Source organism: Drosophila tropicalis, unplaced genomic scaffold (assembly GCF_018151085.1).
Source record: "Drosophila tropicalis isolate 14030-0801.00 unplaced genomic scaffold, ASM1815108v1 contig_4, whole genome shotgun sequence".
Classification (NCBI taxonomy): domain Eukaryota; kingdom Metazoa; phylum Arthropoda; class Insecta; order Diptera; family Drosophilidae; genus Drosophila; species Drosophila tropicalis.
In genome coordinates, this window is record NW_027172862.1 from 3,302,345 (window position 1) to 3,317,005 (window position 14,661).

Sequence of the window (14,661 nt, forward strand, 5' to 3'; positions counted from 1 at the left end):
TTGTAGTCGTCTTTTATGGTGAATTATGATTCTCTCAAAAATTGATGTCAAGTACAAAGAAAGAAAATGATTTTAAACGTGTTTTTATTCATCTTCCTTAAATACGTATACGTACTACTAGATATATGTATGTATGAATTGACTCTTACAGCTTAGGCCCAAACTTATGATTAAGTAAAAAAAAAGTAACCAGTGACTACAATAAATACAAAGAGAGTGTGAAGAGAGAAATATATACATACACAATTATTTTTAGCTATAGGTATACATAGGTATTATTTAATGCCACTACGAGGGTATTTTAACGGGCAAAAATAACCGTGGATCGCCAATTTTGGGACTGAGGCGTACCACAACTTGGTCATCACCATCGCCAACTTCTAAAAATGAATTCCAGTCCGCTAAGAAGTAGAAACCGTTCTTTTTCTTTGGTGGTAAAGGTTCTTCGGTGATCGGATCAGGACCAAAAGAATCAGCCAGATCATCAAGCGAACCATTGCGGGACTCTTCGGTGGATGAGGAACTCGGCGGGGATGGCGTCGATGAAGAGTCTGTAGTAGAAGAAGCCGGCGAGTCTCCGGCCAAATCACCATCATCCATCAATCCCAAATCTAAACTAAGGCGGGTGGGTGAGGATGTGGTGGAGAAGGTGTCCTCCTTCTCAGTGGAAATGGCCACGGTACTTGTGCTGGTGGTTTCACTCTGTCTTCTATTTTTAAAGGTTTCACTGGCATTTTTCTCCAATGATTGCAAATACAATGCATCTGTGGTTGCTTGATTTTTTGGTTTCACCTGGTCTAGGCTTACGTTAAGCTTCTGCAGTTCTTGAAGATTACTTATTAGACGCTGTATCTCACCGAGATCTTGTCCCAACTGGGGTTTCTCTGGTTCTGGATCTGGCTTGGCCAGCTGATAGTTTAATTCACTAAACTCTGCCATCAGATCTCCATTTAAGACACCCTCCTGATCATCTCCTCCTGCATCTAGATCTTCCTCATCATCGCTACGACGTCGGAATCCTGCTCCTAGGCTTCCCAATGGTTGCTCTGTTGCCACACCTATCCGATTTGCTGCTCTTTTAATGGCTGCCTCTATAATTTTGGTGGCACTAAAAATGGGCAGTTCGGCACTCATCTCTGTCGTGGGCGTTGGTCTTGGTGGACGGGGCGATGCAGGCTTCAGGGTAGTCAAGGAGAATACAGCCGGCGATGAGGTATCCGGTGCCGCAGTGGTCGTGGTGGTGCTAGTTTTCCGTGTTGTCGAAGTCGTGGTACTTGCCTGTAATTGACTTTCCAACTGCTGCGAAAGTTCATGGGGTAAGGCTACGCCCAATTTTTGCAATTGCTGCGTATTATACAGCAATTTCTGGAGCTCCGCCAGATCCTCTGTCTTATCCTTTTTCGTTGTAATATTGGGAGGAGTTGTTCTCTTAACCTCTTTCACAGTTGGCTTTGCTGTAGTTGTCGTCGTCGAAGTGGTCGAAGTTATAGTTTTATAAATAGGTTGCATATGGTGGTTGTCTTCCAGGCTGCTAAAGAATTGTTGATATTGTTCGAATTCAGCGTCATCGAATTGATTGGCACTTGCAGGATTTGCTGGTTGAGACATGGCCAATTCACGTAACTCCTCACTAGAGCTTTGCTCTTGACTTGGCTTCTTCTGGGGCTTTTCATAAACGGGCAAATCCAACTTGAGTTCCGGTTCTGGTTCCGGCTCTGGTGCCGTCTCAGCATAGACAATGTGGGCACCATTCAGGGTCTTGACATTCTGACTGCGTCCCGAGGCGGCTGTCACCAGTTGATGATGATGATAGCTTGGCGTTGCTGTTGTGGTGGGTTTCGCTGTCTGAAGTTGAACGCGTTCCAGTTCCTGCACTTTACTAAGCAATTTCTGTAATTGGACATAGTCTTGTGGTTGAACATCCTGAAGCAGGCCGTTCGAGCGTTCAAAATGGCTCAGTGGTCGCTGCTTGGCAGTGGAGGCAGCCGTCGAGATTTCCACTTGACCAGAATTTGGCAACTCGGAGGCATAAACCAAATCCTGAAGATGTGCATAATCGTTGCTTGGCAGATTGGCCCGCGTTATGCTCTCCGATTGCACCACATTGCGTGTGGTAAAACTGGGCACAGTTGGTGCCGGATGCTGCAGACGCTCCAATTGCTGGACCCTTGTGATGAGGGCCTCGAATTGAGCATGATCTACAGACGGTAATGACGGTAGTGTTGTCTTTGGTGTAGGACGCGGGGTGGTCGTGCTGGTCGTTGTTGTCGTCGTGGTTGTACTGGTGGTTGATGGCTTCTTCTTGCTGTTTCTAGCTTGCTCATACAGCCGTTCCAGCTCTCGATCATCGCTTAAGAGTCGCTGCAATTGTACCAAATCACCGGGTCCAAGGGTATTGGCTCGTGCTGGCCCCAAACGTCCATCCAAATTCTTGGGTATTACAGGTCTTATAGTGGTGCTGGCCAAACTATGCTGTTGCAATTGCCGCAAAATAAGCTCCAATTCTCTGGCCTCGTTTAATTGGTTGACTGTTGGCTTTGCCGTGGTGGTAGTGGTGGTAGTCGTGGTGGCACGTGTGGTTGCGATGCTTGGGCCAACCTTTTTTAGCACATTTTCTGGATTAATTCGTAACTTTTCTAGTTCCTGGAGGTTCTCCAATAGCTTTGACAATTCGTCGGTTGGACTATTTGGGGTCTGTTGATTTCCCTTATTGGCGAAATTGATATCTATATTGGGATCGATGCGCCGTCGTGGTTTTTTGGCCTCAATCAGCAAGGGTTCACCATGGGTTATCAACTGAGCTGTGGGTTGCGGAGATGTGGGTGGCGCTCGAGTTGTGGTTGTTGTCGTTGACGTTGTGGTTGTTGTTGTTCTTGCCGTTGTTGTTGGGACCGGTTTAACAGGCGTTTTTGTAGTTGCCCTGGTATTTAGGCGCTCCAATTCTTGCAGATTCTCCAACAATTTGGCCAATTCCGAATTTGTTTGAGGCGGCAATTTAGCTGTAGCCGTCGAAAGTTCAGTATGCTCGCCAGTTGGTTCCTGATTGGCTTCTTTGGACTTCTTTAAAGCTTTTGGCGCCTTTTTCACTATACCGAATCGTGTCAGATAACCCTCCACTTCGGGCTTAACTCTTAGCTCTTCGCCTATGTTCAGGGGCTTGAAATTGGAATAAGCATCGGGCCGTATGCGAGCTCCCTGCAAGCCCCGAAGATCGGCCATTGCTATCACCGGCTGGGGGGCACTCTCTGCCGGGTAGTAATCATCCAAAGCATAACGCTTATTGCCATTGCCATTTGAATTACCTTTGCCTCCTCCAACACCGCCCCCCACAATTCCCAGGCTCTCTAAGATATCTGCAACTGGTTTTACGGTGCTGGACGTTGATGTGGTTTGAATAGGACTTTGTCCAATTGCTTGAGGCTTTGGCTTTCGCAAAAACTGTGCGTTCTTTGCGCTGTAATGGGAGCTAAAACGTTGAGATGGACCCTTGGCGTAATCATAAGCCTGCGGCAATTTGGTCACCGGCTGAAAGTCCATAGAGGGCTTACCCAATGATGGTGCCATTTGATACATCACTGGAGCTGGGGCCGGCGGATGATATGTGGTGGCAGCCGCTGCAACAGCTGCAGCGTATGCTGGCTTGTATGTGGTAGCTTTCACAGCTGGATTTCCACCGGGCACAGTACTTCTGGGCACGGCATTGGGATCGGGAGTTAAAAACTTAATCGGATCGGGAGGGGTATAACCGTCAATTACCCTAGTAACAGGCTGCCGTGTGTACAGCTCCTGCAAATTCTCTTCCGTATTATTGTCCGTGTTGAAGGGTAAAACCAACATCAAAGCTCTCATGCTATCGGCTCGACTCATATCGCCGGCCTCAATGCTTTTCTCATATTCCTCGCGGGTAACCTTCTCATAGAGCTCCTCAATTTCTCCGCTAAGAAGAGATAGAACAGGTTTTTTACACACTTTGTTTTTTCGGTCCCTTTTTCGGCAGTACTTACCGCGTTAGTCTTGGCAATGCTGGATCATTGGCCAGAATCTTTTGCACCTCGTCAATGGTCTGCTCAATTTCTGGCGGTTGAAAGAAACTCTTGTCCAATTGTTGCACATAGTTTACTCGATTCTTTTGCTGAATTGTCGGCAAAGCTTGAATTTGCATTAGCAGACATAAGACTAGTCCCAATTTCAAGCCCTGGCCTGGCATTGTGATAAGCTGAAAAGGCATACAAAATCGTTTAGGCACAGAAGCGATTCTTCTTTAAGCGGACTTAAGAAAGTAATGCGAATCCGTCGGATGTTATTGTTATCCATACGAAAGTTCAAGTAAATCATAATTGCATATTACTCGAATGGATAAAACCATAATGGCCAAATAACTAACGATTGGCGGCCCCCTTTTGATCCCATTCAAATGAACAATGAAAGTATTGAGAAACCCGAAAACTAAGCCAAGCAAATAACACTAATTTCCGCCCAGGAAAGAAAACAGACAAAAAAGAGATACCAACTGAAAAGAAATTAAATGAAATGAAATTGAAATGAAATGCATGACAAATTTTTGTCAAAACCTGACAGCTTCGTCAACAAGCAAACAAACAACAAAGTGGCAAAAGATATGGAGAAAAAAAACAAAACAGCGACAAAAACCAAAAAAAAAATAAAAATGTAATTCAAAAAACCAGAAAATTTGTTAACATTATTATAGTGTGTGAATGGGGGGCAGGGGGACATGGTCATGGAGTATACTACATAAATAATTTACTGTCATTTTTTATGATTTTGTATTTTTTTTCATAAATTTTGTTATGCAATGCCACAGAAAAGATCCTCATAGAGGATAGAGGATAGGATATGATGCAATCTCAAGCGTTAAGCACCTGAGGCAAATGATCTTGTCTATGAATTTCCAAAGGCTTTTCTTTTTTTTAGTTTATGGAACAACTTTTCACAGATCATTTGGAATAGTATGTATGTATATACATATATGTTTGTATGTACATAGAGTGAAGTACCTATCGAAGCGTTTAATTTTCACTTAATTGCCGTAGTTAAATCATAAATTTAATGAGTGCCATAGAAAGCGATGGCGTTGATCAACTATTACTACTACTACCTACTACTGATGGCAGTGTCCAGCAGCAGCAGCAACAGCAAAGCCGTTAGCTAAATGAACTGTTAGATAATCATGACAAAAAACCAAAACTAAGACTTAAAGACAGACCAGTTATGGTCAAGTTATGTGGAGCTCTCTTTACTTGCGGCTACGTGCCGGGCATTCTAAATGACCAACTCAAAATGGTTTGTTTGTAACTGGCATAAGTTAAAGTTAACCAGATCTACTTATATCTTATGTGCACTTTAACTGGAGCAGAAATAGTGCTTACAGGAATTCATTGCATTTTATAGATCAGCTTAATGTCTAATTAAAGGTATATAGGCATTCAAGTAGTACACAATTGGCGTCTTTTTCCAGAAATCATCCGAATATACTTGAAGCTATCATATTCTACAAAAATCAAAACCAAAAAACAAAATCAAGTTACCTAACCTGAATCTAGAGTTACATGTACGCATCTTAAAATGTTATTACTCTTGGAATATTTAGCCAAAACACACAAAAGGATAATGCCTTGACAGTTATCTCTATTTGGCTTAAAGGTTCATTGGAATCTCTTAATTCTGATCACATGGGAGACAAGTCATGACAATAAGAAACGTCTTGGGAATACAATTTAATTTCTTTGCTAGTTTAGAGGAAAAGGTAATCAAGGACTTAGTGTCTGATTGGTCTGATTGTGTGTCCAGTCAGTCTGATAATTTTCACTAAATTTTTTGCAAAATTGTTGCAATGAAATGGGACACATTTTGCATTTTAAGTCGTAAAGAAAGTGATAAATAAATTACATTTTTAATTACAATTGCCCCTCATAGCCCAGACAATTTTTGCATGAATGTACGTACAGAAAAGGAAGACAAAATGGGAGAGAGAAAAAGTGGGAAAAGCGAATAAGCAAAAGAGATGGAGTAAAATGCAATGCATTTTGTAATTGCATAATCTTTCATGGCTATGTGCGTGTCCCCCATATATACCTAGACCATAATCAAAACGCAAATAATTTGTTTCAATTGCAACAACCACACGAAATGTGAGCCAATCTTTGAGTGGAAAGCATTTTCGATTCGTCGACGACGATGACGATGACGCTGACGACGCGACGTCACTGGAGCGCATTAAATATATGTACATATATACATACATACACAGTCTGTGTGTGGTAACAATTAAATGTGTGTGTTAAGTAATTTCTGATTATTGGCCTAGTCTCTCAACAAGATACATATCAAAACGAAGAAGGGGCTAGGCAATTTCAAACTAATTGAAATGATTCAAGAGCATTAAATGCGATTAAAACATGTTCATTCATTAGATGTGACATGCGGAAGAAAGAAACTCATTTTCATTTCCATTTTCATGTTCATATTTTGTTCGAGTTCAGTGTCAGAAAAGGCCTTGATCCTAATCTATGTTGATGTTAATAACAATTATTCGCTTTTTGACTTCTTAAAACCATAAAATGAAACTTTACTAACTTTACAAATTGAAGTAATGCTTAATGTGTTCGACACTAAAACCAATTTATTTACGTTAAATATATAATTATAGAACTATTTCTTTGTGATTATTAAGATTATTTTATAATTTCGAATCAGATCTTCTTTCATAGGTTTTATATTTCTGTTAGAAACCTTCCAAGTATTCAATATACTTTAAAAGTAAAGCAACCGTTATTTAACCATAAATTATACTTAACGATTCTGAAAAACTTTCTTTCCCAAAGTAAAGTAAAGTGTGTATTAAAAGAGAGGCTTTTATGTTTGTATGTTTGCCTCGCCCAAAATGCATTTAGCTTAATGAGTCTCCATTTCGGTTTCGTATTCGGACCACCCTGAATACATATAATGCCTAACCTTTAGATCTCACAGTCTGATTTTCGACTTTTTCGACTTAGACTGAAGGTCAATTCTATTAGAGACTGTCGGACTGAAGTAAACCATTGCTCTTTGATTAACCAAAACTAATGAAGTGGCCACTTTAGACAATGGTTTTAACAATAAACAAAAAAAGAGGGAGCTATAAAAAGATATATAACTTAAAAAAAAAACAGAAGATTGGCTCCATCTCTTCGCGTTTTATTATAGTAAATTACTCAGGCATTGTTATGACAGTCAGACGAGAAGGCGTTAGGGGAAACAACTAGGGAACGAGGGTCAACTGGGGAAATGAGACTGACTTGACAAATGAAAAAAAAAGAGACACAAAAAGAGGTGCAAAAAAAGGTTCAGGGTTAAAGTCATTCGAGTCAAGGGCTTGGGAACCAAATTCATACTTAATATTCGTAGATAGATTAAATTTAGTTGCAAGTAAGAAGACATTTATTTAACTATTTTCCTTAATGAATGAATTCAAAGATTATACTTTTGAAAGTCCTTCAACTATTTACGATGAATTAATATCTGATTTAAGGCTGCTTGAGAGAACTAAGTTATCAAATTTAGTAAATAAGATTTAAAAATTAAAAATAATAAAGAAGTTCCTTGATTTTTGACTTATAAAGAAAGGATAGATTAATTGGTAAGTATTATATAATAAGTCCTATCCATCTGGTCGACAATTTGTAATAGTTTATATTTAAGCTATTGAACTAAGGGACTTAGGACAGGTAGTTAAGGCGATATGATATTAGAAAATATTAGCCTTCAGGACATTAGGTTGTCAGAGAGTCGATTGCAATAACAAAAAGAAAACCAAATGTTTCTCAACTTATATGAAAACAAACGAAGACAAGTCCTTAAAAGCTCGGAGAACAACATTAGCTAATCTTTTTTTGGGAAATCTAAAAAAGTATGAAAGAAATTTCATATTCGAATGCCTCATTCGGATCCCTATGACTGCAGGATCTTAGTATGACATTAGGTTTGATGTTTAAGGATTTCGATCTATCTGACGACTCTCTAATTCGACTGAAGGTCACATTTCTTACATTTGCGACAAGTTTCATTGAGAAAGCTGGGGTTTTTTTTTTCTTTCTTTCTTTGCCTGCTGCTGCCTGCTCTCACTTTACTCACTTTATTAGTCAGCAAATGACAAATCGCCATATAAAAATACTATATGGAAAAAAAGCAAAATTCATCAACTAAAATAGAAAGAGATGGAGCCACTTTTACTGCAACTTGTTACAAATTGTGGTTTGGGGTTTGGTTTTTGGTTTTTATATCTTTTTGGTTTTGGTTGTGTTTTTGTTTTTCCTGCTTTTCCAGCCTACCAAGTTGGACTGGCTTTTGCACAAGTTAGTGGCAAGTTAGCCAGTTAAATTCTATTTAAGCTAAGTGAATGTTGATTCGGTTTTTTTTCCTTCATCATGTCCAACACAAAAACTGAACCAAGCCAACGGCTTAGCTTGGCTGTCTTTTTATTGATCTAACCAATTCCCATTTAGTTGCCACATTTTATTACCAGCTTACCAGCATTGATTAAAGGGTATATTGAATATGGCAAGCAGTTTAAATAAAGCACATCGATAGGTTTTGAAATCGTGATGAATTAATTGTTTATATCAGGGAATTTCTGCATTTCTGTCCTGTTTCTCGTTTCTTATCTCATTTCTTAAATGCTTGAAATCTATTGAGAAATGATATTGCTCCATATTGCAAAGGGTATGACATAGGGGAACTATCTTTTGGTTTGTTTAACACTTTGATTTTTGATTTAAGCAAACTTTTACTTGGTCAATTTGTTGTCTTTCCCTTAATTATTATTATTATTATTATTATACATATATTTTGTTTTTGTTTATATTTTGTTCACTTTCACCGAAATGTCGACAAATGACGACAAAAACAACAATAACAACAACAATTATATATGTATTTTAAAACACTTTACATGAGCCTCACTTTTGCTTATTTAAATTGTTTCTTTTCATAATTACGAAAAATGCGGCAGTTTGTTAAAATTATTTCATTATCACGTTTTACTTGAGATTATATAAAATAGCTTGTTCCCCCTTTTCCCTTTTTAACTACTTCTTCTTTAAATGTTTTAATTTTGTTTGTTCATCAAGTTCGTAGCTTAAGTCTTTTGTTTGACTGAATTCTAACTAGAGTTCGTTTCCTAAGTCTTTTGATTTGGCCTAAGAGAAAATTTATAAGAAAGTGGTAAATTTCAGTAAACAACAATATAGAACTAGAAAATATTATTAACTATTTGAACAAATGAACAATTTGAACTTCTTAAATCTGATAAATAAGTGAATAGATCGAATAGTAACTACTTGATTTGAATGCTAACAGGGGACTAGCGATAATTCAATCAATCTAGACTAAATTAACATTTAGGGTGCCCATTTCCGGTAAATGAACTAAAACTGGAACAGACTATTCGTATTAATTGTATATAATTTATTTTTAAATCATTGCAATCAATTGTTTCATTTTCAACACTCAATCTGAACTGCTAAGCACCCACACGACGAGTCTTTCAAAACCAAATTTGCATAATGCATTTTGGATTTTTGGAAGTTGGGGGGAGTTTCTTTCTCTATTTTGTTTTCCGATTCGCCCTTGTGTCAAGGTCGCCGAGTGTAAAACTGCATTCGCTGGTAGCAAATCGAATTTCCACTCCCTTTTAGACGGCAATCAAGTTTTATATGCAAAAGACTTTTCAATCACAATAACAATAAAACGGGCTGGCAATAAACAAAACAAAAATTTTCGTAAATTTCCAATTACATTTTCAATTTTCGTTGGTTTTGGAGGCGCGCTGGCCTGTCAATCAGCAGACGACGAGACTTATTCACGTTTCACAACTTTCAAAAAAATCACTAGCACACAGCAACAACAAAAAACAAGTGTAAATCTGGTGTAAAATAAACCGTAGCACACGCGCCTACCGACTGACGATTCGACAACTCGACACCGCCGCGACCAAGTTACGACTTGACTAAGTTGAATTGGTAACTCTTGGAGAGAAGGCTTTGCGCATGCGCAGCCTGGAAGACCATTTTCAATGAGCGCTCGAATTGTACTGACTACTCTACCCGGTCGGTCCCCAGTGACTGGCAACTGGCGACAACACAAACACACACACTCACATTGTGTGTGAATGAATGTCTACCAAGTGGTATCTACTCCTTCCCCTCCACAGTTGATTTGCCGTACTGTAGTCGATATGAATTGGAAATACAATATGTATATATATATTTTTTTTTCAAACTTAAAATGAGAGCGATCGTCTCGGTGTCTCTAGAAGTTGAATTCTGTGCCAAAGCTATTCGTTCGATTCGTTTAGCTCTTTGCCTCTAGGCGTGACCTGTCATCAAGAGCAGCCGTTCACCTTGACCACCTCAATTAGAGATGAAGCAGCAGAAGAATGTGAAGATTAGGATGAACTTAATACAATTCTTGAAGCTCTGGATTGTTTCTCAGGGCGTTTCTTAACTTTCTTTAAATGGCAATCTTATTTGGCGTCCAAAACTGTCCAAATATTATCCGATTTTAATTTAACATATTTGTTTGTACGGGGAACTCAATTCATTTTTATTCTTAGTTTAAAATTAAGATTAAACAACCCAACAATAAGATACAAGTACATATCAAAATTTGGATTTTAACCCTAATCGATGTTGGATTGAAATTCTGATTTGTGGCATGCATAAATAAATATTTATAACAGTTTATTTCAATCTCTAATTATATATCATAGAAATGAATGTATGCCATTGACATTAGTGAAAAATATTCAGTTGAATATATATAGAAACTCATGAAAGAGAATGTATTGAAGACCCCCAGAATGAATTGGTTAGAATTATATGAAGCTTACAACTGAATTAAGTAATCGAACTCATTCAATTTTTTTTTTTGTGTCGTAAGACCCTCTCAAGAAATTACACAGACAGAATCCATAGTTCAGATTTTGTAAATTTTTCTCTCTGTTTATAAGGGAAAAACTCTATAAAGATTAAGCCACAAAGAACTCATGAGAGCACAAAAAGTTCTTGTGCAATTTAAGAGTTAGAGTTAGAGTTCAAAAGAGTTTAGTCTTTTGAATGATGCGGTCTTCTTTCCAGACAGAGTAAGTACTTGTTAATAAGTACTTGTAGAAAATGAAGTTTTCAATGTGTAGATGCAGTCCAGTGTTTAAGAAATTTATTTATTTTTTGCACTCTTATGTATATATATTTATGATCAGACGTCGATTAAACTACATTGACTACCATATAATATAGTATATACTGTATATTTTAGTTTCTGTATTAGCCCATTCTAAAGTAAGCTCTGGTAAATCTTTATATAAGATCATACATTTCTAAACCATGCTTTGGGCTGCTCCCCTGAGACCCCTTCTCATAACTTAAACTCATTTTGCGCTTTACACGTTTTGCTTGAAATAATTAAAAGTCAGTTATTTTTGGGTAACAATTTGTTTTTGTTTATTTGTAACATTGCCATTTACACAAAACTGCAAGAGGGTTACAAAAGGTGAGCAAAAGGAGTGGAGTGGTGAATATGTGGTAGGAGGGGAGGCATTGCCTACGCCTTTTTGTGACAATGACAACATTTGACACAATTTAACGCTGACATGGCAAAAAGTGTGAGAGAGAGAGAGAGAGAGAGAAAAAAACCAAAAATCATCTGCAACATTTTAGTTCGCTTGAGTTAAGCTTGGGTTAAATGGTTTTGTCAGGGTGGACGAATACAATGTGTGGTTAAAAGGGGGAGGGAGTCCGCACTGGGAGGAGTTTTAGTGTCTAGGTTTTTCCAACTTAGTATTCGGTACGCTTGCGCTTTGACTTTGCCTGCAAATTGCAACACACGCAAGATGACTTGAGCTAAAGTAATGGAAGGCAACTGCTTTTGATGGCAAAAACCACAATAAATTGTTTCTTTTGAGGCTAAAGTCGAAATTAAGGATACACTTTTTTAACGAAAACAATAGATAACTTTAGTTGATCTGACTAAATACTTCGAATCAATCACAACATAATTGTAATAGGTCGTAAGCTCCCATTTAAATTAAGACAAATTGCAGTTATTAATTATATTAGCAACTACGTATAACTGCACCCAAAGAGTAACCTTATCATAATTAAGTTTAATATAATGACTTCCCGAATATCTAATCCCGGTTCCCAAGACCTTGCCACAATAGAGTTTACATCTGATCTCACAACTAAGCGGATGCCAAGGTCATATCTAAACCGATTTAGTTTGGGAATGAAGCATTTTTGAAGGTTGCTTGCGTGCCTATACAGGTGTCATCGTTAGTCACTTTTGTTGGCCGTCCACATTTGTGTCTGGAGACAAGTTAAAAGCTTTTTAGTTTAGGCGTTGGCTTGTCACTTGCCTCTTTTATGTTTTTTAGCCGCTTACTGCTTGTCTCTTCTTCTATTTCAGGTTGTGGCTGCTGCTTTTACTTTATGCGGCCATTCACTTTCTCCATGTGTTTGCTTTGCTAATTTTGGCTTTGCCTTTTTCCGTTTTGTTGCCTTATTTTTCTTATTTCTCTTTTTTTTCTTTCTTTTTTTTTTTATATGAGTTTTGAAAACTAAAAGTGAAGCAGATAATAAACAAGCAACCTATGCAAATTCCGAGAAACCACAAAATTATTCAATCGTCTGGCAAATCATACGTAATTTTTGTATATGTTGACTTCTAATTACTAGCCCAATCTACATATTTTCGTGTGTGACGTCACAAATTGTGGCCTCAATTCACTCGAATTCATAATGGGGATAGCATTTTAAAGCAGGATTAGCTCTGAGAAAGTTCTTGAAGGATCAGTAGGCTGAACTATTTTCCCGGCCACACACTTTCCCCGCTGTGATCCGTGTCAAAAGAGTGTTTATTGGTCGTTTTGTGTAGTTTTCTACAATTTATTTTTTTGTTTTTTTGGTTTTCATTAACTTTTGTTTATGTGCTCTCAAAATCGACAAAAGCAAAGATCTCAAGATGTTGCCGTAGCTGCGTCTTGTGCGTCTTTCTTATATAAGACGAACCCGAGCTGGAACCTGAGCCCCACAGTCTGTACCAGAGCTAAGCACACTTGAGCTTCAGAGGAGATGGCCCCCGCCCCCCTAAACAGCATTGCAGTTGGTTGACCAACAAACGTTAGCCATAACAGGAAGGAAATCTCTGCTAAAAGCCGAGACGAAGGCGTTCACTTTGCTCCGAAATTGAACAAAAACGAAACGGCAAAAGCAAATTTGAAATATGTTTTGTTGCTTATCGCTTTAAATCCAAATTAATTTGATTTAACTTTATTTAAATTGATTTTTTATTCAAGTTGTTAAATCAAAAAGTAGGCGAAGGTTTTTTGATACTGCTATTGGACAAAATACGCTGGCATAAACTCATCAAAAAGAACAGTCACTATTTAAATATATATGAATTTTGGAATTTCACTTTTATATGTTGTAAAACATTCTAAGACCTAATTCATAAATTTCATAAAGTTTCATAAGCTTCTTAGTTCTTAATTTAAGATTCTAGAAAGAACACTTTACATATATTTTAAAAACCATAAAAAACATATATATTAAAAACCATTGAATTTAAACCGGCTCGAGGTCAATCTTACAAAAGAAGATTATTTCAAAGGTAACACACAAAAAGGTGAGCAGGTTGTCTGTATAGCTATTTCAAGAACTACCAAGTTCTATCATCAGCAGACTTTGCTAAAGAACTCCAGAATTGCAATAGCCATACCATGTCCTCAACGCTAAAACTAGTTGGGAATTACATTGCCAACTAAATGAAGCGAAAAAAGCTGGCGAAGCCTACAATACCGAAGACCACCTTTTGTGCATTACCCTTAGGCGCTATGAAATATTAGTGTAAGAGCTTCGCCCTTAACAAACTAAATTCAAGACCTGTTTCTTTTTATATATGGTATATTGTACCATATAGAAAAAGGGTTTTTTTTGGAATAAAATTCCAAAATAACGGCGTGCCTTCCGTTAGTGTTATCTTAGAGATTGTTAGAGATTGCGACCTATTGAAATTTAAATTGAATTTATTTATTTGGAATTTTATTCCAAAAAAAACCCTTTTTCTATATGGTACAATATACCGTGTATAAAAAGAAACAGGTCTTGAATTTAGTTTGTTAAGGGCGAAGCTCTTACACTAATATTTCATAGCGCCTAAGGGTAATGCACAAAAGGTGGTCTTCGGTATTGTAGGCTCCGCCAGCTTTTTTCGCTTCATTTAGTTGGCAATGTAATTCCCAACTAGTTTTAGCGTTGAGGACATGGTATGGCTATTGCAATTCTGGAGTTCTTTAGCAAAGTCTGCTGATGATAGAACTTGGTAGTTCTTGAAATAGCTATACAGACAACCTGCTCACCTTTTTGTGTGTTACCTTTGAAATAATCTTCTTTTGTAAGATTGACCTCGAGCCGGTTTAAATTCAATTTAAATTTCAATAGGTCGCAATCTCTAACCAGATATATTAAAAACCTTTAGAAACAAGTTTTTTAAATCTGGTTCTGTCCGTGTTTTCGTAATTTTAATTTTAATTGTTAGGAAATGTTTACTTTTCTACGATACAAGCGGTTGATTTTAAAATTATTTTTGCCCGCACCAACAAATGCAGTG

At 37.7% G+C, this 14,661-nt stretch overlaps 1 protein-coding gene across 1 annotated transcript; it reads right to left on the bottom strand.

Moving 5' to 3' along the window:
• Nucleotides 1-67: 67 nt before the first annotated feature.
• Nucleotides 68-4,207, bottom strand: LOC137573417 (mucin-2). The gene is made up of 2 exons (XM_068285353.1): nt 4,005-4,207; nt 68-3,937 (listed from the first exon to the last, which is right to left on the bottom strand). The coding sequence occupies exons 1-2, from the start codon at nt 4,205-4,207 to the stop codon at nt 289-291; spliced, it is 3,852 nt and encodes a 1,283-aa protein (XP_068141454.1). The 3' UTR covers nt 68-288.
• Between the last annotated feature and the right edge of the window lie 10,454 nt (nt 4,208-14,661).